The sequence below is a fragment of the Rhyacophila brunnea genome, unplaced genomic scaffold (genome assembly GCF_057557595.1).
Source record: "Rhyacophila brunnea isolate RB1 unplaced genomic scaffold, BYU_Rbru_1.0 scaffold_149, whole genome shotgun sequence".
NCBI lineage: Eukaryota > Metazoa > Arthropoda > Insecta > Trichoptera > Rhyacophilidae > Rhyacophila > Rhyacophila brunnea.
In genome coordinates this window covers 186579-212076 of record NW_028232805.1, presented here as the reverse complement: position 1 = coordinate 212076, position 25498 = coordinate 186579, and the positions used below count along the sequence as shown (strand labels likewise).

At 31.8% G+C, this 25498-nt stretch overlaps 1 protein-coding gene, 1 non-coding gene and 1 pseudogene across 2 annotated transcripts; all 3 read right to left on the bottom strand.

Moving 5' to 3' along the window:
* Positions 1-6259: 6259 nt before the first annotated feature.
* On the bottom strand, positions 6260-7504 carry LOC147075339 (26S proteasome regulatory subunit 7 pseudogene; annotated as a pseudogene).
* Positions 7505-14455: 6951 nt separating this feature from the next.
* Positions 14456-24556, bottom strand: LOC147075337 (uncharacterized). The gene is made up of 2 exons (XM_085942516.1): positions 21260-24556; positions 14456-14461 (listed from the first exon to the last, which is right to left on the bottom strand). The coding sequence occupies exons 1-2, from the start codon at positions 24554-24556 to the stop codon at positions 14456-14458; spliced, it is 3303 nt and encodes a 1100-aa protein (XP_085798642.1).
* TRNAE-UUC (transfer RNA glutamic acid (anticodon UUC)) lies at positions 17577-17647 on the bottom strand. Its single transcript has one exon. It is a non-coding gene; the product is annotated as a tRNA-Glu (tRNA).
* Positions 24557-25498: the final 942 nt, after the last annotated feature.

Sequence of the window (25498 nt, the reverse complement as noted above, 5' to 3'; positions counted from 1 at the left end):
AAATGCTGCGATTACGAAGGTAGGGAAGCCACTCTACATAAGGAAAACAAAGTTCTCACAAATATCAAAAACATAATGTCTGAAAAAGGGCTTTTAGAGGATTTTTCAAAAATGATCAATTTTTATAATCAAAACTATATTTCAGGATCTAAACTTTTCACACTTCTGGGGAAAATTATTGGTAGTGATGAATTAGGAGAATTGAAAAGATATTTGTCATATAATGAAGAGACAGATCATCTAGAAGTCTCTAAATATGAAAAAAGTGAAAAGATTGGTTCTTATATTGTATTAAAAGAAAATGCCAGAACTTATTATTGTCCAGAGTTGTCAAGAAATGTGTTGAATGATAGATATGTTAGTGTAAGTACGCACCTGTCAGAAGATGATGTATATGTCTTTAGACAAAAGAATACGTCAGAGGAGTATTTGATTCGAATGGGAGACGATCGTTCGGAATTTAATGTTATTATTTGCAGATTAAAGTATTTGATATGCAAGTTAAATAAATTGAGCTCCCTTTTGCCAGAGAATCCACATGAGCTAGAGTTGAAAGATATTGAGATGTCGCCAGGTGTTTTGAAGGAAACCTTGAAATTGATTTACGGTGAAGAATCCAGTACGATATTAGAAAAAATTCTTACTTCTCCAAAAAATGCCATTTCTAAGGTATTAAAGAGATGCTATTCAGTTTACAGAGAATTCAATAAAAAACAAAGGGAAAACAGATTTCATTGGAGAATCGCCACGGAGAGCCATTATTACAAAGCCTATGATATTGATGGAATTGAATATAAAAATGCAGAAAGAAACAACTTACATTTTAAAAACATTCAAGCTATGAGCTCTGTGCCTGTAATTAAACAAGTTGGTGATAGAAAAACAACCGATTTAATTACTGAGCTATTTGATCTTTATGTTCAAAACAATTATAATCCTAGCAAGAAGCACACTACATCTGAGAAATCAGAATATTTCAGAAGAGTTATTGAAGTCTACTCCAATGAAGAATTTAGTTTCACTGTAGATGTAGACTTCTATTTACTTTACTACTTACTTTCTCTTATCTGTGAGAGATTTGAAGAAGTAGAACATCTAGAAATTCCAATAGAACCTGTTTCCAAGATTGCTTTATCATTAAAGCTGGTTGAAGATTCGGCATATACTACAATGTTCGATGGGGTAATATCCCTCTCCAGAAATGTAATGTCAAAGGTGATTGATAGCGATACCTACGAAGAACAGATAAGAATAATTACACAATCTAAAGGGTTTAAGTTATATAATCTAAAGAAAATTATGGGGAAGATTTCTAAACTAATAACTAGTATTATGGAAAGAGGTGATGGAGCTTCTTCCTCCAGTGAGTTTTTAATTTATAAGAAAGATGGCATATTAACATTATGCCAGGTTGAAAATAGTGTAACCCATCATCAGTCAGACTTAGGGAATTCTGAGGCAGTTGAATAAATAATTCATTCAAAGCTTTACTTTTCATAAAATTTTAAATAATGAGAGGTCAAAGCAAAATAGTTTGTTTTAAAAAATAGACACAGATTTCATTAAAAACGCTTTGCAGCGTTAACGGAAAATCATTCCGCTTTGATAAATCAAATTGTGTTCTACTAGATGGACGAATCAATTCTAGCATCCAACTTACCTCCGTCAGGACGTCATTGGTAAGAACCCCTGCGCAAGAATGGGTACAAAAACAAACAAATTACAGAACCACAGGGTAATAATTTATTGTAAATTTCAATTTAAAGAAAAATAAGTATAACAAGTTGTTACTGGATTTTAGCTTAGATCATCCTATTTTTCTTGTAGTTTTATGAGTTGTAAACTAAATGTTAGACATGAATGGGATATTCAGGATGTATTATTGTTTGGAGTATTAACCGTAATAGTTTGTGACCGGCCGATATTTCCTCCAAACAAATAGATTAGAAGCAAGCCCAATACGACAATCCCTATTACTGCAAGAATTCTTTTGATCCTTTGCGCTCTAATCTCGTATTGTAGAGCAGAATCTAATTCTGTGTTCGCCTGGGTAGTGTTTTCTTGTGCTTCAGTCATATTTATCAAGATTTTGTCCACTACATGAGTGTTTTCATCCACTAACTTGTCAATTTCGTCAATGAGTGCTACGAGCTGGGAAATCGTTTTAACAATCTTCTCAATTTTTAATTTTCGATTTTTTGCCTCATTCAGGATATTTTTTGCTGAATGGCTTCCTAATGCAAATGCGGACTCCAATATGGCATCCCCCTTTTCACTATCTGTCAAATTTTCTAAATCAGAATCCTTTGCATCAGGACAAGCTATAAGAAATGTTTCTCGTAGTTTGGTCTTTTCACGCTGTCTATATTCACACTGGACATTCTGAAATGCTCTCAATGCTTCAGCCAATTTTTTACTTTGACCATATGTATGATTCTCTCGCATCACAATCATTTGCTTGTTTTCGCTTCGTTCCTTCATTCTTGTGGTTTCCTCTTGATTATGCTTCAGTTGGCTTTTTAATTTGTCGCTCAAGCTCTCAAAATTTATATTTATAGCATCGATTTTAATGTCTAAATTCTTCTCTTCGTCACCACTTAAAACACTATTTTGTTTCTTTACAGTACAGCGACTCATTTCTTCCGTGTATTTGTTCAACTGTGCTAAATTCCGATTTATGTCCTTACACTTCGTTAGAAAGTCCATATAGGGGGTCTTGTAAACGAAAAAATCAGGAACTGGTTGCAAAGGGGCTATGCGAAAAGTTACTGGTCACATAAATCTAGGTGTAATGGTTGATCTTTAGAAATCGAATCTCTACAATCTAGCATAGTTTAGTACGTTTCTAAGGTGAAAATTCACTTGATCATAGAAAATTACAATAAGGTATTTTATAAAATTTGTGCAATATTTTTTTGAAGGGTTAAAAATTCCCCAATGAAATTAATTGGTGCTCATTTGCCAATTGGAAAGGGTATTTGGACCGTACAGAAACAAATGGAACTATTGGGCTGTAAATCATGTGCTATCTTCCTGAAGTCGCAAAGGACATTTACTTTTAAGCCACTCGAGCCGAAAGCACAAAACCATTTTATTTCAACAGTTAAAAATCCACAGAATATTTTGCCACATGGTTCTTACTTAATTAATTTAGCAAATGACGCTAATGAAAGAGGATACCAATGCTTAATAGATGATTTAAAGCGATGTGTGGATTTAGGAATTTGTCTTTATAATTTGCATCCTGGATCTGATGTAAATAGAAGAGGTAATGGTGCTTATAAACTTATTTCTGATCAAATTAATAAAGCTCATGCGGAAGTGCCAAGCGTTATTATCTGTTTAGAGAATATGGCCGGTCAGGGGAGTACTCTAGGAAGAACATTTGAAGAGTTGAAAAAAATAATCGATGGAGTTTCAGATAAAGCTCGTATTGGTATTACACTAGACACCTGCCATCTTTTTGGTGGTGGGTATGATATCAGAACCAGTGAAAAGTTCGAAGAAGTTATGAAGGAATTTGATAGAGTAGTAGGGTTGAAATACCTTAAGGCTATGCATCTAAATGATAGTAAGTGCGATTTAGATACTCGAAAAGATAGGCATGAATGCCTGGGTAACGGAAAAATAGGATTAAGGGCCTTCAAATATATTATGAATAGTCCTTTATTTGAAGATATCCCATTGATTCTTGAAACACCAGAGCCTGATAAGTATAAATCAGAGATTGAGTTGCTTTTCAGTTTCATTGAACAAAAATAATAGCAAATACTCTCTTTTCTCTAAAATCAGTAAATGGATTTTAAAAAATCACACCTGGAAATGTTAAACTTCTGAGAATTATGATCGACTCTAAATTATTTTATTTTTAAGAAACTTGAAAATTCGTCTAAGTGCTTAAATCGAATGAAGAACTATAGAAAATCCGTCCAACTTTATTTGTCACTTATATTGTTTTTGTTTTCAGATCCAAAGTCGAATTGTGAATGCTTTCTTGTTTTGTTTAAGCCTGTAATAATATTGTAGTCACATTCAAAAATAGAACTATTTCGATATTTCAAGAGGCCCAAATCATGATTGGTACTTAAGTGCCTGCTCAAATCAGACTTAAAAACAGGCTTGTTTTCAAAGTACGGATGGTTTAAAAGCGTATGAGCTTGAGCTCTCTGAAGATAAAATGGATCTATTGCACACAAAATCAAATCGGTGAGTAGCTCTGCCTCTTGTGTATTAACAATTTTTTCGTTGATTTTCTCCACCATATTCGAGATAACAAATTTATTACCAGATATCTTTGTCTTGTAAGTCCCTTCTACTTTATTAAAATACTTTGTGGTGTTTTTTCCGTGATCAAGCATCATTATTGGGAATGTATTCCCAAAAAAGTCATAAATCCGATTGATTTGATCGCAGTTGTCCTTTCCTGGAAATAGCGGATCACCACAAATCATCTCATAAGCAATGCATCCAAAGGACCACATATCAACCATATTTGTGTAAGGAATGCCCAATATAACCTCAGGCGCTCGATAGTATCTAGATTGGGCATAGAACACCGTGCACATCGTTTTTGTATTAGATGAACTGAAATCTATAATTTTAACTTTATGATTAAAAGGATCTGAAAGGAGAATATTTTCAGGTTTAATGTCTCCATGCGTAATTTGTCGCCTATGCAGATGATTTAAACTCGTCAGGATTTGTTCAAACACGTTTCTCAACAATATTGATGGAAGCCCCATATATTTAGTTAATTTTAACATATCCAATACACTCCTATTGAGCAACTCCATTACAATACACAAATGACCATTAAATAAAAAGCCATCCAGAATTTCAACAAATGAGTCTGTCAAACCCTGCTCTTTCAGCATTTTCAAAATTCTTATTTCATGTAACTCGTATTGATAATAACGTAGTTCATTTTTAATTACCTTTATTGCTACTTCATCTCCGTAATTGCTAACACATCTAAATACCTGCCCAAACGTTCCTTGTCCAAGTTTGTCAATAACAAGATAATCCTTGTCTTCAGACATCTTAAGTCTATCACCTTTGTATACTACAAGATTTTTTTCGCTATTATCACTTGTAAATCCTATTTTCTGCGATGGATTTGTTAGACAAACACGATGTCGAGACATTTTTGGGAAATTTTAACAGAACTTTTGTTAGAAATAATACTTGAAGTTGAAAAATTTGAATACATTAAGAGTACTATAGAATCCAATGGATATCATTCCACTCGTATTACTATTTGAATGCTTTAACTTTGTATTGTTATAGTAAATTAATTTTTTCATATGTGAACTGCAAATATATTAATTTTTTTATAAAAATTTGTTGAAAATTCCCAATATTAAGTACTAATACGTCTACTTAGTCCAATGGTTAAGGAGCTTAGGTTTGAATTGGCCAAGGATTATCAAAATATTTTTATCAATAATTTTGGTAAGTATGGATATTAGTGATCGGGATTAATTAAAAGATTTTGAAAATTGAGAATGTGTATTAATAGGTATTTTGAATGCTTATTCTATCATAGTTAGACCATCGATAGCAATGATAGGATATAAGCTAGAATGCCACCATTAAACCCTTCAAAAGCAATAATTTTATTGATAGCAATGAGTATGAGGGGTTATATATTGTTTTTCACATTTGTGTTGGGTCGAATTTCCCTTAAACGGGAACCCCTATTACCATCGCCATTCATTATCATCTACTATTTAATAGGTCGGAAAAGTAAGGTATTTAATAAGTCTGTTACATATATGATCAATAGGCTCAAAACTATTGCTTGAAAAATATAAAGATGGGAAATTTAATACTTGTAGTGTCAAACATCTGTCTGAATTATTATTTATTAAACTATCACACACTTAAATATATTCTTTGATTAAAAAAACAACTAGCATATGTATTAGAGATTGTTAAGGAGCGGTAATAGAATAGATTAAAATAACTTTACTAAGCAGAATCAACTAAGTTTAAACATTTACCACCAATAGTAACGGATATCTTATTATAAAAAACAAATATGTCTGCCCATTAATATTAGATCCAGCTTAGTAGAGATGTTAATTTTTTAGAGTTGAACTTACGGTCAAACATAGAGTTATATATATTAAGAGCCCAACTCTTATTTAAATTATTTTTAACAACCATATTATTATCAAATACAAAAAATCAAAATCTACAAGGAACATACCACTCAAACAAATCAGAATAGTTTTCTTCAACTAAAGAGAACATACATTTAATTATAAGTTAAATATCTCGGAGTTGACGAAAACTTGCTTCCTTCTTTGATAACCTTATCTACTGCTTTAAAGAAATCATCTTCGGTAGCTATCTTTCTCCTTTCTCTTATCGCAAACATCCCAGCTTCAATACAGACAGACCTCAGCTCAGCTCCAGTTGCTCCATTGCACAGTCTTGCAAGAAGATCAAAACGAATACTTTTCTCAACACTCATTGTTTTAGCATTGATCTCCAGTATTTTCACCCTCCCTTCAAGGTCGGGCAATCCAAACTCTATTTTTCTATCCAATCTTCCTGGACGCAGCAATGCCGGATCAAGTGTGTCAGGTCTATTAGTGGCCATCAAAACCTTGACATTCCCACGATTATCAAATCCATCCAATTGATTGATTAGCTCCAGCATTGTTCGCTGAACTTCATTGTCTTCTCCATCCCCAAAACGAGTTCCTCCAAATGCGTCAACCTCATCAAAGAATATTATACAAGCTTTTTTAGTTCTAGCAAGGTTGAAAATCTCCCTAACCATCCTAGCACCTTCACCTACATACTTTTGGACCAATTCAGATCCTATTACTCTAATAAAGCATGCTTCGCTTCTATTGGCCACTGCCCTTGCTAAGAGTGTTTTACCAGTACCAGGTGGGCCATAAAGCAACACTCCTTTTGGAGGGTCTATTCCCAGATTTATAAATTTGTCCGGATTTAAAAGGGGTTCTTCAACAACCTCTCTAATTTTTTCAATTTCGTCTTTACACCCTCCTATATCGTTATATGTTACATCAGGTTTATCTTCTACCTGCATTAATGTGACTGACGAATCTATTTTTCTTGGAAGAGGCAGTATTATTGAGTACTTCATTCTATCAACTCCCACACGCATACCTTCAGAAATTTCACTATGATCAAGCTTTTTAGATTTACTCACAATGAATTTGGCCATTTGTCGAATACTTATCATATACTTTCCATCTCCAGACCCCTTAAGAATTTTAACGACCTTTGCAACTTGAAGAGGATGATCTTGAGAGAGCGAAGTTTTATCTCTTGCTAGATCCCACTGATTTGGGGGTGCCAACCCTGTCTCTACTTCTTTTGTTCCAAGCTTTAAATTGATTTTATCTTGAATGCTCATGATTGTTCTTTCCAGCATATTTATTTCTGCAGCATAATAATTTTTACTGAGATTTAACACCATGCCTATTTCTGTTTCATCCATCAACGGCTTCTGTTTGGAGTCCATTTTGGGGCAAATATTTATAAAATAATAAATGCCAATCTGCGATTTGACGAAATGGCGGATTATTAACAAAAGATGAGAGGTAGAATAAATGGATATAAAAATTATACGATGTCCTCGAACATAATAATCTTCCAAATAATTACTATTCAAGTTTTTCGTTTAGATTTGGATTATTCATTTCAGATTGAAGAATTTTTTATTTTCAATATCTGAGATATAGAGCTCCACTATTTTGAATTCATTTAAAGGTATTGCCCAATTCCCTAAGATATTGGAAGGAGAATCAACCTAAATATATTATATTTTTGTTTAATTAAATATCAATTTTAATTAAACAAAAATCTTTCGCGCCAAAATCATTTTTTTACGTCAGCAAAACATTTTCTTATTTGAGACAAACCTTTTCTAGCCTATCGGTTATTCAAGCAAAAGTAAATATATTTTGACTATAGACTTAATCTAAGGTCTATCTGTCGAAACTTTTTAAGTAACTGAAGCAATCACAGCTTGTAGCAAGGGTGCACTATACCAGCAAATTAAATCTTATTCGGTATTACGTTATCTCCTTTTTAGTAAAATTTTAATTGGTCAATTTTTTGTTGTTGAAACGTTTTTAAGATCAATTTGAATTAGTTGAAAATGTTTGTTTATTTGGAATCTATTAAATACTTCAATTTAAACAAGGAGTGAAACAGGGGCAAATATTCCCAACAATCGGATATAGACACCCACAGGGCACTTATCATTTTCGAACAAAGGGATAAATCAACTTTTTAATTTGATCCTTTTTTAAATATAAAAATTAGTTTAGATACCCCCAGAAATATGAGTTCTACCTTCTCACATCTTCAATGTAAGAATCCAGGATGTCTAAAGATATTCTGTAGGAGACACAGTTGTCCAGAGACAGAGAGTCGTGTTGAAGAAATCTTGGAAAAATATGGTGATCTGTTCTCGTGCGAGAATGTGGAAAAATTGATATCAAATCCATCAGTCACAATATATGAAAATGATATTATCAACTTGTATTTTTACCTGATCGATTTGGTTTATAGAAAGGACTATTGTACTCCTCAATTTTGTAATCAGAAAGCATTTACATTTCAGAAGACCAAAATGCTGAAGCAAAAAAATAGTCTTGCAAAGAAAAGAAATAAAGTAGTAGACACCAGAATTAGTCCATGCCACGACTTAGAACACTCTTATTGTCAGATTGGTCATACCAAGCTTTCTCATGTTGACTCGTATCTTTTAATAGGTGTATTACATTTAATTTTGTGTAAATTCCAGATCACCCAGGATTTAACTGTTGCTTTGGTAATTATTAGGTTATTTTGTATAGTATCTCCACATTCGTGTGTAGAGGACTGCTACTACCCTCAGCTCTTCAGTGTATTCAACTTCGTGTATCTTTCCATTGCTAACTCTATGATTAAGCAGAACACAAATGAAATCTACAGATGTGGACCCTGCAGATGCTTGTTCCAGTCTACATTCACCAAAATGGATTTTACAAAGAGCCTTGAGTCTGTAACGAATCTGTTGAACTCTGCAATTACCGCAGATTTTAGAGAAGATAAAACAAACAAAGTTTTGTGTGATATCCACCATATTCTTTACCGTATCAACAGTTTGTATAAATTTACTGACTACGAAAAATTTTATTGTGAAAAGCTTTCCAGTTTAATTAATTTAAAGGAAGAACTCAGATATTTAAAGTCGAAAACTAATACCATTCTACAATACAAGCATATTCTGCCAGTAACAGTCAAAGCTGAATTTCTCAAGGTAGCAAATACGGATATTCAAAAAACTACTTTACAGGACTCTTTTTTCAGAGCCCTTTTTGAAGGGTTAACTGAACCATATCTATTTATTACCATACGTAGAGACTATATTTATTCAGATACCCTTAAAATCCTTGGACAAATTCCAGAAAGTGATTTAAAAAAACAATTGAAAATTAATTTTGTGAATGAAGATGGAATTGATTCAGGTGGAATTAGAAAGGAATATTTTCAGCTTTTAAGTCATGAGATCACACATGATGAATCTATTTTTACAATCAAAAATGAAAGAGTCTGGCTTAAGTCTGGTGTTGATTTGGTAAAACTCAAAATCATAGGGAAAATTATCGGTATAGCTTTATATAATGATGTAGTCTTGAATATACCCTTTGCATCTTTATTTTTCAAGAAGATACTCAGTTGCAAATTAACATTCGATGATTTGGTAGAAATTGAGCCCGAGTATTACACTTCCCTGAAAAATTTGGAAGGCGTTGGGTCTGATGTCTTTGATTGCTTAGATATGTATTTTGTAGCATCCTACGAGTTAGATGGGGAAATGAGAAGTGTGTCTCTTGTTCTCAATGGAGAACAAACTAAGGTAGATAAAACAAACTATTCGTGTTTTAAAAAAATGTTTTCTCAATTCCATATGTCCAAATTGATTGTAAATGAATTTACAGAATTGTTAGATGGATTTTATTCTGTTATAGATTCCAGTTCTATCCAGTCCTTTCAGCCAAAGGAATTGGAAAAGATTATCATGGGAATTGACGATTTCAATTTTGATGCGATCAGAGAAACCACCCAATACCAGGGATATACGATAGATGCAAAAGTTATCAAAGATTTTTGGAAAATTGTTGAGAATTATAGTGAGGAGAATAAGAAGAAATTTTTAAGATTTGTTACAGGGAATGATCGTATTCCAATTGGAGGACCTGAAACATTAAAATTGACTATCATGAAGAATGGTTGTGATACAGAAAGACTTCCAAGCTCACAAACATGTTTTAACACCCTATTGCTTCCTGAGTATATTACTTATCAAAAACTTCAAAACAAGTTGTCCATCGCTATTGAAATGACGGCTGGATTTTATCTAATGTAAGTTAAATCACTTTAAAAATCATAAAAGCACAAAAAATAATATATATGTGAATAAAATTAAAACAAAGCAATATCGTATTTTTAATATTCCTAAAGCTTTGTTTATTATAAATATTTTATTTTTGGATTATTTAGTTATTAAAGATTGTAAAATTCTATCAATTGAGAATAATCATTCTTGTAATTGTTCTTAAGAATTGGCAGTATAGCTTTCAATATCAAAATATCCTTCTTGATCTGAAACATTAAATCGCGAAATCATCAGTAAATAACTATTTATGGGTTTATTAAGAAGACATTCAATGGAATATACTCTAAAAACCTAAAGCATTTCTCCATTACTTACAAATGTCTTGAAATACCCACGATCTAGATATAATAGAAAAAAGTATTTAGATCAGCATCATAAAAGGATACTTTAATTTACTTTCATCCCTGTGGATTTTTTAGATTATTCTCTTTTAGGTGACTAATTGCAACAGTCTCGAGGTAAAATTTACTTTCAATAGTATTTTCAATATCTTTTTTTCGGTTATACTTCAAAGTTGATATTAACATACTACCATTCATTCCCCATTCTTTAATTTGTTTCTTAGGGGATTTATAACTAATATCAAACGACACACTTTTCTCTACAATTTTATCTAATGTTATAAGTTCTTGGAGCTTCAATATATCTTTTTTCAAAAATAACTTCTTTAACCCCGCCCTTTGAATGGATATTTGATCCATTTTACTTGCTGCTCCATGGCGTTTTCTGAATGCATACCTACCAATTTGGCCGGACGTGTCTTCCACAAAAACCGGAATACCAACCTTTGAGTCGGTAGTTAGAATACATGGGATTTCTAGATCAGATAATCTATCAGCAGTACTATCTTCAACAGATTGTTTACTCTTCTTAACTTGGTCATCAATGATATTGTTTAACGAATCTCCAAATTTACTTTTTATATTTGATGGTACAACGTTTTTAGCATCAACATTCTGATTTTTGATCCAACAATTTTGATTCATAGCGGAGGTTGCTGGAGAAATAGGTGAGAATATATAATCAAGGCCAAAAGCATCTTCCTCGTCAAGTTCTAACTCCTTTTCAGCCTCTCTATGGTATGTATAGATTAAATCCCCATCTTTATCTTTAAAGCTTCTGATTGATCCTGTTCCAAGATCATACTCACTCTCAAAAAGTATATCTTCTTTTGTTGTTTCAAGTGGATATGTAAATTTATCGAGCCTACGTGCTAATTCTTCTAGCTCTGCTATTCTATCGGTAGTAGTTTCTTCCCAATTATCAGTACTATCCACTGTATTGTATAGAATTGAATTTGATAGCTTTAAGCCAGTAATTTTCATATTCATCAATGGGTGGAAATATTATTATTTTTAAATTCATTTAACCAAAGCCTTTATTTAGAGAAAATTTAATAAGCTTCATTTAAAGACGAAATTTAGAACTTCATAGGACCAAAAACCAAAAGAATTTAGAAATACTAAGCTTTGTAAATGTTAAAATGCATAGAAATGCCAAAATAATTCATTTTATTTAGTCGATCAAAACTTAGTTAGAATACGAAACAAAATTTTTTATGCTTTCGTGAGATTAATTCTCCTCAAGAATCTTCGATCTAACTTTCTCTCTCTTGGCATTTCTTTCGTCTCTTGAAGACTTCTTCTTTAAAAACTTTTCACTTGTAAAGTATTCCCCGGTTTCCATCATTCTATCGTCTATCCTTTCTTGAATATCCATAGGCATATTGCCTGTTTTTCGTGGCTTAACCTTCATTTTTAAGTGCTTTTTCTCAACTTTAGGTAAGTATCTGTCCCAATCCCCTTCTACTTGGTCCTTAATCAAATTTTTCTTAATCATTAAGCTTTTAATTTCGTATGCTGGATGAATATTCTCTTCAAAGCACTTGACTATCACATTTTTAATAACATCAATGCCCCTAATGTCTCCTACTACACATGCAACTTTTCCACAAATAAGAATATGGGTTTTAGTAAGCAACTCAAGTGCTTTAGTTACCTTAGGATTGGCAAATCTCCTCTTTCTATTTTCAAATGTGTCTCCAGAGCTCACCATTAGATTTATAGGTAAAATTTCACAGAATGTACTCTCTTCAAGAACCTTAACTGCATACTCAAGAGACATACCTTTTGAAAGCAGTTGTATGAATTCATCAGCTTTAATAATGATATATGGATCTCTGGTTTTGTTATTTGTTGACACCTCCATGATCATTTGGTCAAAATCAATTTTAAAATCCACTTTTTTACTCTCACAAGCTTTTTTAATAAAAGTTTCTACACTTTTCAAATAATTTAATCTATGCTTTGGAAACATTATTGTAAATGTACTTGTCTCTGTAAAAGAATGTTTTATTTTTGATTCGTCAAAGAAAAATGGTTTGTCTTTATTAACTTTTGACATGGGATAAATTTTTCTAAAAATTATTATTTTTGACATGAAAATGCATTAAAACTATAAGATGGCCAATAGTTTGTTCATGAATTTTAAAGGATAAACAATTCATTAAATGAGAAAATAGCCCATATCAAGGAAATATTTATTTCATTTTCTGGACTCCATCAAAAAATAGAGGTGAGAATCTCAGAGTCTTACATTATAAAAAATTATACTGGGAAAATTCAAGTCGAAGAATATGTCGCTAACATGAAAATTAATCTTAGAGTTCGCTAGATCTATTTAAATTTCCACTCAGAGACTATTTATTCATATATCTGGAGGTAAAATGTTCCTTGATATTAATCATTGATCCAAACTTCATTACAGTAATGTTTTGTCGAAAAATCTCCAGTTAGTAGGGAAGAAATCCTTTGATATATGATATTAGATTTGTATTGTAAATCGTGTAATTTTCCACGATAAAACTCAAAATCATTGCTTTGAAAGATTGTTATACACATGATTAATGGTGATAAATAGACCATTATCTATTAACCCCCCAATCTTAAGTAAAAAGAAACTATCTATGCCAGAGTAGTTACTCTGGGAAATTGGAGTATTATTTAGTCCTGGAATTTCATATGTAGTACTATTATCACTATTTTTTCTATCACACTCTAAAATAAAATAATTGAAAATTAACTTTACTTTAGGCACTTCCATGTTTTCATAATAGTTGTTCAAGAAATCTTTTAATTCGATGAGATTTTTACACAGAAACAATTCAGATAAAAAGTCAATATTCGGTGCAATTAAAACAGTACTATTCAAAGGTTGTGCTGAGGAAGCATCACTGTTCAATCGAATAGTGCTTTCTTTTTTTAAATTACATGTAATTCTACTATTTTCATAATTCTGAAACTCCTTACAGAATACATTTCTGTATTTATCATTTTGTTGTAGCAATGAGCGAAACATTTTGTGCTTATAAATGCTGAAGATGACAATTTCATTGTATTCATAGAAATGATAAAAGCATTTTACAAATTTTAAACCTATTTTTTTTAATTTTGAATTTTCAGAATTCAAGTAATTCAAAATATTAAACCTATCAGAAATCGACGTATGAAAGTGATCTATCGCACTTCTGTCCAATGTTTTAAAGAATTTGACTAGACTATATTTTGTTCGAATATTCGATTGCTCAAATTGCCTAAACAAGAATATTTCAATGTGAATTTTTATGGTCTTATCAAATTTATAAAAAAACTTAAGTGTTTGCAGAGCACTTTCTACATTTGATTCATTAAGTAGCACAAGTGCTTCTGAAATAGAGAACAAAGGGTATTGAATGGCCCCACTCATTATAATGGGGGTTATAAATTGGAAAATGGTCTTGAAACAAGTTCATAAACAGGTATTTATTCCTTCTTTTGTTTTCTTCGCTTCACTCGATATTTCTTATTTGTCACCAATACTATTCTTACAAAAAGAAAGCTGAAAATCCCAACGCTTACCAAAGTAGCTAGCATAGAATGAATGCTAAAGTATAAAAGGGTACCGAATATCAAAATAGGAACTATAAACATGGCAGCTATATGGAAAATAAGATATCTATGAAAGGCTGATGCTTTTTTAACCATCTTAGGGCTTTGAATAATGAAAATTAGTCAAATTTAAAAATTCAATTGCAGATGCTTAATCGAGATTTTGTTTTAATTACGACTATCTACTCGGAGAAAAGAATTAGTACAATAGTAATTAGTTTCATGTTCTTCCATCCTACATGGTATAAATACATCAATAAACTAATTTATTAAAAATAAATATCATGAAATTCGTATTTTTTGGCATCGGTCGATTTGCCTTTTTTGATAATGTTTTCGTTTTCTTCGTGCTCATCATAGGTATTTTCCTCAGAGTTAATTAACAGGTTTTTGTTACTCTTTTTAATTACATATGGGTTGTTAATGGTATCACAATCATTATCGCTTTTATACTTGCTAGCTAGAAAACTATTGGATATATATTCTGATAGAGGTAATTTGGAATTATCAAATGATTCCTCCAAAGCATTGCAATATGGACCTTCAAAATCTCCCAATGTATTCTTATCTATTGCTTTAAATTCATTTCTTAGTCCAATATTGGTTCGTTTTAAATCACTAGATGATGCCAATTTATATTGTCTCTGATCACAGTCCAGCATTGTTACTTTTTTCATATTAAATGATTCCAAGTCCCCTTTCATTTTCTGAGCACCACTTCGGAATACATTTCCAAGCAATTCTACCAATCCTTGTAAAGTTCGTTCTTGTCTGTTCATTCTTTCGTTCAAAGATTCCAATTCCTTTGCCAATTTGTAATTTGTATTTGATAAATAATGAATATTATTGAGTAGTTTAGATGTATTTTCAGAGCCATCAGTCTTTCTTGACTTCTCTCTTCTCATAAGAATCATTTGTTCTGGATCATCTCTGCAGAAATATTGATTGTAGTATTCTTCTGACTCTTCACTATTCCTTCCTTCCTGGGATTTAACTTTATAAAATCCGTACATATTCAATTGTCTGACGAATCCACTAAAATCTTTGGTAGAAGATATTTTTGAAATACCAAATTTGGTGAAAGCATCTTTGTTTGGAATACACACCTTATCTCCAATACTATTCCACTTGATATATGGGTTGTTTGGGTCTGATGTTTCTTTGTAGAGTTTTCTGATAAATTTGGGAACTTTTTGGCTTTCATCAGATGTCATAAGGGGAAATATTCTAAAGTATTATCTGATAAATGAGAAATAAGGGAGGAGACTTTATATAACAATTATTAGCTCATAAACCAGTCCAATAAAATTTAGAAAGTTGCTTTACAAATTTTAAAGACTCTAGTTACCCATGGGAAAAATTGTACAGTATGTATTCTTAAGAAACGACATTAGTACACTGAATACGGGTAGTATGGTTGCACAAGCTTGCCATGCCACTACAAAAGCAACCTTTAAATATTTTAACGATCAAACCACACAAACATACTTGAATGATATTGAAAACATGACAAAGATAATCTTTAAGATCAGATTAGACCAGATAGAGGATCTCCACAAGTGTCTCACTGGAAATGGTATCAGATTCGTGGAATGGGTAGAGCAACCAGAGAATATTGTGACATGTTTAGCAACCATTCCACTAGCTCTGGATAAATTTGAAAATATTAAAAATATTTTTAAGAATTATAAACTATTCTGATGTGTTTTGCCAACTCTGATGCATATATAATACTAACAAGATCGAGCAAAATTAATACTTTTTCAATATTCTTTGTAGTAATTTGTTTTGATAGTCTATTATTATACAGCCAATAATCCGTCCCCGACATTTTATTTTGATTAAATTATCAATAAAAATAAAACAAAATAAATGTTTCATACTTAATGGAAAAAGTTTTTGTTTCAGAATTTTTATGAATTTCCTAAATGATAGTTTCATTGACATGACTCTTCTTTTACAATCGGCTACACCATTATTTATTGCTCTTGGGGGTCTGTTCATGACAGGGTCACTGTATGATATTGCTGCAACAAACAAAGATTATGCCATATACCCACTAATTTTGGAAGCCAGCTGTATCCTTAGCTTTAAAGGTAATATCGAGCTTTCATTTGCAATTCACCTATCGAATTTCCGAAACAAACAAACAAATGTGAATGAATATGTAAAATATGCCTTTTACAACACGAATGTGATAGTTCTTCAATCCTTTTTAATTGGACTCTTTGTTGGACTAATAGGGGCGTTTTATTGTGCAATAAATAATTCGGCAACTAAAGAAATGACAATAAAAATAGTTGTTGTATCAATCCTCTCGTGTGTTGTAACTACATTTCTCTTTGTCATAAGCCTATTATGTGCGGTGGAATTGATCGAATATTTTGCTTTTGATTCTGAGAATTTTATTCTTCCACTGCTCAGTTCGATTATTGATTATTTAATTGTCAAATATCTGCTAGATTTCACAGTGTTTTTTGATACATTAGACATGGAATCAACTGTATTTTCAGGATTTCTTCTACTCGTTATTGGGAGCATAAGCTTGTGTTTTAGTCTTATGACAGAGATTACTATACCCTTTCAATCTCTAAGGATCCTTTCCTTTTCTTTTGCCCTATCAGTAGTTAGTGGGTATATGGTTGATATCTTCTCAAAGAAGTTGAAGTACTTACCCGTAACATATCCTATTTTAGCTGGAATGACAGCTAGTATATCATTTATTTGTTTACACCGACAATTTTCAACTGCCCGAGGTAGAAACCTGTCATTACAATCATCTCAGTTGACATTGCTAGTTTTATCTGCGATTATTTCCTGTGGTTATTTGATCGCTGCAACTTTTATGGACCTTATAAGTTCCTTTCTATTTTCAATGATATTTATTATTATTTTTGTGATTCAAACATTTCTATTGCTACTAATCTTAGAAAGAATTGTCAAGGCCTGTAATCATGAAAACAAGGATGTAAGTGTCGTGGCATTGCCGATTATAACGTCTATCTCCGATTTGATTGCTGTATTGTTTCTTTTATTCGGTGCATCATTAATGCATTCTGCAGAATATTTAATTTAGTGTAAAAATAAAAAATTATTGTATTATGCAAACTTTTAGAAAAGGAACATTTTCGCAAATAAAGTTTAAGCTCATCTATCTTCTTAAATATAAAATATTGAACATATATAAAAAAGCCAGCCCCTGATGATACACATCAAAATTCCCGACCAGGGAATCGAACCCTGACCCCTAGAGTGAAAATCTAGAATCCTACCGTTAGACTAATCGGGATAAATTTTTCAGTTTTCATAATATCATATTAAAATTTCTAACTTAACAAGAAACAATGGAAGCCATCAATTTCGGATAAATTGTAAACTGAGTGGCATCATCACATAAAAAATTTGAATTACCCTCATGAATCGATAAAGATATCATAGATACCCAACCTAGAAATAACATCTTCGGATAAGGATTGAAATATAGGTATAGAACAAATTGCAACAATTATAAACTTTCACAATTGTGGTTATTCTTGGAATATTCAGTATTTTAGATATACTAAAATGTGTATAAAAATCATAAAGATACAACTATAGGATAGTAACCTACCAATGAATTTATTAACCAAGGGTATATTGTTTAGTTTTTATATAAGAGCGATGAACGATGCCATCTTCTACTCATTGAAGCATCCTAGATTCTGTTGATATAGTAAAAGGTCTTGAAATATTATAATAAATTAGTGTAAAGCTTGATCAATTTATTAATATACTGCTCACATTTCTTTGCTGCTATACACCCAGAAGATGCTGCGGTAATAGCCTGTCTATAAACAAAATCTTGAACATCTCCGCAGGCAAAAAGCCCCTCTACAGATGTTTCCATGTTCCTGTTGGTTTTAACATATCCATTACTGTGTAGCTCAACCATGTACTGTCCATCCTTTGATTTTAAACAATCAGTGTTTGGAGTGTGTCCAATACCAAAAAATAATCCATCTAATGTAAGATCCATGATTTCTTTAGTTTCAGTATTCTCCAGCTTAATGCTGGAAAGTTGATCAGTTCCATGTGCAGACTTAAGAACATAAGGAGTCACTATTCTCATGTTTGATGTATTCATCACTCGTTCAACCTTGTCAGCTCTAGCCCTAAATTCATTTCTACGATGAATTACATACACTTTTGAGCAAATATTTGAGAGAAATAGTGATTCTTCCATAGCAGTATCACCCCCACCTATTACAGCACATTCTTGATCCATAAAGAATGCACCATCACAAACAGCACATGCACTTATTCCACTGGTCCAAAATTCATCTGTACCTGGAACGTGAAGCCTCTTGGCTGATGCTCCAGTAGCAATAACTACAGAATGGGCATAGTAAGATGTATCTTTATCTTTGAGTACAAAAATCCCATCTTCCTTTTTCAAACTGAGCACAAATTTCCCAATAATTTGAATGCCCAAATCGAGTGCTTGCTTTTTCATATTTTTCATTAAATCCGGGCCCATCGTTCCACTTGGAAATCCGGGATAATTATCTACTTTTGTGGTTGTTGTCAATTGCCCACCTGGACCGATTCCATCAAAAAACTCACCTTCAAATAAAATAGGATCGTAGTTTTTTAAGAATATCGCAGCTGTATATGCAGCTGGGCCACTTCCAATTATGACTGCTTTAATAACTTTTTTGGGAGTATTTGTAACCATGGGCAAAAATATTTCTAAAAAATATATGAATCAATAGCATTAAACTATTTTCTAAAAATTAATTTACTGAACTTTTGAGCCAATTTCCAACTCCTGAATCAAATATCTATGTTCGTCCAGAAACTCTATATCTAAAGAGAGAAAATTCTCTCTAATCAAATTTATGTTTTGAATTGTTGGATAACAACATATTATAGCCGATGCCAAATGAGAATAATAGCCATCTTTTGTAGCTATCATTCTTCTTAAAATTTGTGGTAGAAAACTTCCTAAGCATGGGATTCTCTTTACAAACTTTGAAAGGCTTCTTTTTTGCGAGTTTAAGTGATCATCCGCCAGGTTTTTCTCTTCGATGATATCTTGGATGTTTGTTGTTACTTTAAAATTAATATTAGGCTTTATTTTCAAAAAATAATCAAATACTTCAGGTGTTTCAATAAAAACAGAATTTATAAATTCTTTACACAATATTTTGGATGGATTACTAGAGAGAATGGTGTTTATGTAGAAAATAACCAATTGGACTTCGATTTGAGTTTCTTCTTTGATAAATTCATGTTTACCATCAATATTTTTAAAATTTAAATTTTGAGCACTCAATAATCTATATGAGTCGGTTTGATCAATGAAGAAAGCACATATTGGAATATAAACTCGAAGTATTCTATGTTTTAAAGGGAGTACAAAGGGATTCATTACAAACTCCATCCGATTTTTATGAACAATTTGATCAAATGATTTCCATTCTGGAAACATTCTACTGAAATGATTAGCCTTATTTCTAATTTCAATAAAACTAGAAGTCTCTATCGTATGCTTTATACTATTTACAATCGAAAATCTGGAACTTTTATGGCTACTTAATGAACAACCATCAAAATTTAGAACGTTCTTATCAGGAATAATTAGTCTATTACATATTTCGAAGGCTTGTTGATAAGGAATATTTATAGTACTATCAAATATGGCAAATGGATGCTCAGTATCCTTAAGAATTTTTAATTTAAGAGGAGTTAATAATCCAGTACCCAAAGATTTTTTAAAATCATCTCCAATATGATATATAACCAAGGAAATAAATTCCTGATCAATGTATGAAATATTGTGAACAGAGATTTCTAAATCTAACATCACTTGAATAAGTTTTTCAAAGACACTGGAGTAATTTCCTAGACTTATGTTTTCTGATAAATAATATCTCAAAAGTTTACAGATTTTACAGTTTAGTTTGTTACAAACCATGGAATTCATTTGGGACGGTTCGGCACCCTCAAAATATTCCGAATGGTAGATATTTTTCAAATAGTTATATTGGACTTTATCGGTAGAATAATCATCCTGAGATATTCCAATAAATGAAAATGGCTTGTTTCCCTCATTCCATAAAGCCTGAGGTGTGTTGGCGAGTTTTGCCTTGTAAAATTCATCTTCACTTAAATATATGCTCAAATGTTGGAATATAAGAGATCTCACAATAGCATAACTTTCCAAAATCATATGAAATTGGATGCTAATTTTAGTTGCAATATATTCGTGAAATAAAATACTGAAATAGAAATTTAGAGTTGGAATATCTTTACAAATATTAAAAGCATTAAGTATTGGCCCTTTAATGGAGCTATTATGCTTGTTTTCATATAGGTATTTGATATTCTTCGCTTGTAAAAACTGGATCATTTTAGGGTGATTACAAAAGAAAACTATACATAAAATTCATTGTAACAATCCGTAAAGAATATCGATATAAGGATACCTTTTGGTATTTCAACTTCAAAAAACCAAACTGAACAAGTATATAAAATAAATTTATTCTATATTTTTATATTTTGTCCATGGCTCATTCGAATTACTTAGTTCCGAACTGCTGCTACCTACAAAATTATCTCGAGCAATAATGTCACTAGATTCAGATGATGGTTCATTTGCAGCAATTTTCTTTCCAACCTGGTTCACAACTGTTTTCTTAGATCTCTTTGAAGAATCTGATCCTTCCAATATTCCAGAAGAATCTGATCTTTTAGAACCCGTATTTGACTCTTTTTTTACTGTATTATTAGCCACATTTTTAGTAGTTGTATCGGAGATCCTTTTAATCGCAGAAGATTTTACTCCATTTGATTTATTAGATGATGCTTTTCGGCTCGTATCCTTTGAATTCAAATCTACTCTTTGTCCATTTTTTCTAACTTTTGATCTGTTTTTGATTTTATCTTTTAATTCCCTATCATATTCCTTTGTTTCTGCATCCATTATCCTTAGAAACTCAGCTTCAAAAATATTCAAATCCTCAATCCACATTTCCTTAATTTGTTTCTTCTCAAGGTTATCATATTCTGCTTTCTTTTTTTCACATTCTTCGATAATTTTCTCCATTCTTTCTTTAGTCAAAGAGCTAATCTTCATTCCCAGCAAATACTCAAAGTTATCCAATCTTTCATACTTATCTTTCTCTAAATCATGAACAATTTCAGCTGTCGATCTTTTATAAATAACAAGCCTTCCAGATGTAACAGCTTTAATAAATCGGGCTTTGTTTTCTGCCTTTATCAGCTCATCTCTCAAGGTAGCTAATCTGTTTTCCTTTCTAAATTGATAATATTCTAGACGAACATAATAAAATTCAGCAATTATCTCCAATGGAGACGAGTATCTCTTAATTTTCCCATTTTTATCGAAACAGACCATATTACTGGTGGATAAAGATGTGGATAGTTTCAAGTTAAATGTCTTTATTGGTGAAATTAAAAAATCAACTATCTTTTCAGTAAAATTCTCCTTGAAATGCTTAATAGTTCCATTTGACAATGAAGCTTCTAAATATTCTTTATAATTTTGTGTCCATGTCCCAACCGGCAACTCCATTACCGAAATATCAGTTCCACACTCCTCCGCTACTCCATTTACTACAAACTTATTACTGGACTGTTCAATAATCTCACCTCTAAAGTTCCTATACCAAGGAATCATTTCAACTAATTTTTTTCCTTCGATTAAATTTCTAATATTGGCTACAATATCCAAAGGATTATAATTGGGAATATTCGTAGACCAACCCGTTCCAATCCCATCCGCTCCATTAACCAATACCATTGGAATTATGGGCACGTAGTGCTCAGGTTCTATCTTTAGATTATCCTCGGAGTTATATCTTAAAACAGGATCATCAAATTCGTTGAATATCAATCTTGTAATCGGATTTAAGTTCGTATAAATATATCTTGGACTAGCTGCATCCTTACCTCCTTGAAGTCTGGACCCAAAGGATCCTAGTGGCAAAAGCAAGTTGATATTATTGGAGCCTACAAAGTCATGTGCCAAATTAATAATTGTCATACACAGGGACTGTTCTCCATGATGATATGCAGAGTGCTCACTAACATAACCAACCAATTGTGCAACTTTTATTTCACTTTTCAGATTTCTTTTAAAACATGAAAAGATAACTTTTCTTTGTCCAGGCTTAAATCCATCAATGACACTGGGAATACTCCTAACATTATCAGCGGTAGAAAAAAGTATTAATTCTCTATTGACGAAATCAGTGATAGAAATATTCTTTACACTCTGATCCAAGTAAGTTCCAGGCTCAAATTCCGATAGCCAATGTTTTCGATTATCAGCTTTTTTCTTATTGAACGCAAGATCTATCAATTCCTTATCAGAATCAGTCATTGTCATAAAATTCTTCACGTGAATATCTAGATTGCTAAAGTAATATTTGGCATCTTTGGGAGTAGATGTACCCAAACCTTTATAATACTTAATGCTCCATCCAGTTATTCCATTGGCTTCATTTTTCTCTTTAAAGGATTCATATTCTGGAATTGTAAAGAAATCTTTGGTTTCATTTCGTTTTGTAGCTCTAATAATAGGTGTAATGAATTCTTGAAGAAATTCAGGAATCTTCAGAAGTGATGGGAAAAAATGATCCAAAAAGTTTATAATTAATCCCTTAATATGAGATCCATCGTGATCCTGATCAGTCATGATCATAATGTGACCATATCTTAGGCTTGACGCATCCGTATAGATTTTTCCGTGCTGAAGACCCATAATTTTTTTTAAATTGGATATTTCCACATTTTCCACAATTTGAGTATGATTAGCCTCACGAACATTCAACAATTTACCCCTAAGTGGAAACACACCATATCTTTCTCTACCAACCACGCCTAGCCCAGCAACAACCAATGTCTTTGCAGAATCCCCTTCCGTAAGTATTATAGTACATTCTCCACTTCTTTTGGTTCCTGCCAAGCTTGCATCTTCTAGCTTTGCAATTCCCGTCAATCTAGTAGTTTTGACACCATCCGTCTTCTTTAACTGGCTTGCTTGTTTGGCTTTGGAAAACATGATTATTTTCTCCACAATTTCTGTTCCTTTGGTAACATCCTTGACGAAATCATCAATTGGCAAGCATTTTGATCCAAAGGATGATATTTTAAGTGTTAGATTTTCTTTTGTTTGCGAATCAAATGATGGATTTTCAATCAAACAATTTATGAAAATAAACAAGCTGTTTTTCACATGCAAAGGCTTTACTATCACGTTTTTGTCCTTTCGTTTAATAATATTTGAAATAGGCTCCATTATTTGATCAATAACATGGTTAACATGTGTTCCCCCTTTTGATGTGCTAATGGAATTTACAAAAGAAACATGTGTAAACTGTTCATCGGCAATTGTACAAGCTAGCTCCCAACGACCATTAATAACTTTGTGAACAACTTTTTGTCCTTCTGGAATATATAATTTAACATAATCTACGAAATTGCTTATTTTTAGTCTTACTCCGTTTAGGTATACTTTAATGTTTTTAACAGTTCCACACATATCGTACACACGTTTCTTAAGCAACCCAATAACATCTTCATCCAGCTGTTCCATACTAAATCTTTTAAAATCTGGTGTAAAAGTTATTTTTGTGTATTCTTCCTTCCCTCCAGAAGTTATTTTTGGAGGCTCGATAATAGACATATTGTCTGTAAATCTTTGAAGATACTTTTGGCCCCTTGAATTCGTCTCTACAATAAACTCTTTACTAAAAATATTACAAAGCTTGGCTCCATAACCATTTCTACCTCCTGTAACTTTTTTTTCTTTGTCATCATAGTTACTAGAAGTAAGCAAATGCCCAAAAATCAACTCTGGAATGTATACCTTCTCCTTGGAGTGAATTTCTATCGGTATTCCACGACCATTATTATAAATAGATATTTGATTTTCTGAAATATCAACCTTGATAATTGTCATGGAAGAATCCCTTATTTTATTATCTGCTGCATTAACTAATATTTCATCGAATATTTTATATAACCCTGGAACAAAAGAAATAGACTTCTGAACTATCATTTGCTTCAAATCATCCCAAATATACATTGGCTGTGTATCAAGTTCAACAGATCCAACATAAGTATCCGGACGGAGTAAAATATGTTCTTTTGGTGTCTTTTTTTGGTATGTTTCTTCAATAGTCTTTGCCATATGGGCTGAGAAATTATAAAATCTCAAGTTAAAAACAATAGAAAATTAATATTTGAGGTGATCAAAAATACTTTAATTATTTAAAGTCGATAGTATACAAAAGAGAAATCCGATTACTCACAGTATTAAATGTTTATGAATATAATCATTTAAAGCAAAATTAAAAAATATATGGAGAAAACTTCAAAATATCTAATAATGAGCTCTGGGTTAAAAACTCTATTAAATTACCGCTATCTTGATATAGTTGTATATAAAAATAGCTTATATCACTGAGTATAGTTAGTGTATAAAACCACTCACTGCATACATATATATAGAAAAAACAATGAAAATTCGGTATAATGCTCATATAGAGTGAACTTTCAAAAAATATTCACATAAAAGGTGGAAATAATTTTATTAATTTCAATAACTATAGCCAATATACATATTTCAATTTCATCTAATGAGCTGCCTTTTACTTTCAATCAAAATTCGATTTTTTGATCATTTCATCGATTTTGGCGACTCTTTTCTTGTTTTCTATCCTATCCTCTATCTTCTTTTTATATTTTTGCAATGCAATATCCTTGGCAACTTTCTTAATTCTTTTTTTAACTCTCTTCTTATTTTTTAAATAGATTCTTTTAATTGGTGTATTTAATTCATTACATCCAGCCGATGGCACTCCAGAATCTTTAGTATCACTTAATTCATTACATACAATCGGTGTCTCCAAATCTTTAGGATTACATTCTTTAAGACTGAATACTTCAAACACACCCCTCTTACTGATAAAGTTTTTGCCATATTGCTGAAACAATTCTATATCGTCTTTCAATAAATTTTTGATCTCGTTCACATAGATTGGCTTTCCCTTGTAACTTAAGAATATTCTTAAAATATTTTTCAGATTTTTTTCACTGATTTCTGATAAGTTTTTTGTGAAAATAAATGCCA

Bases quoted from the DNA above. Each gene is read 5' to 3' on its own strand.
- LOC147075337 (XM_085942516.1), bottom strand. From the start codon at position 24,556: ATGGCAAAGACTATTGAAGAAACATACCAAAAAAAGACACCAAAAGAA.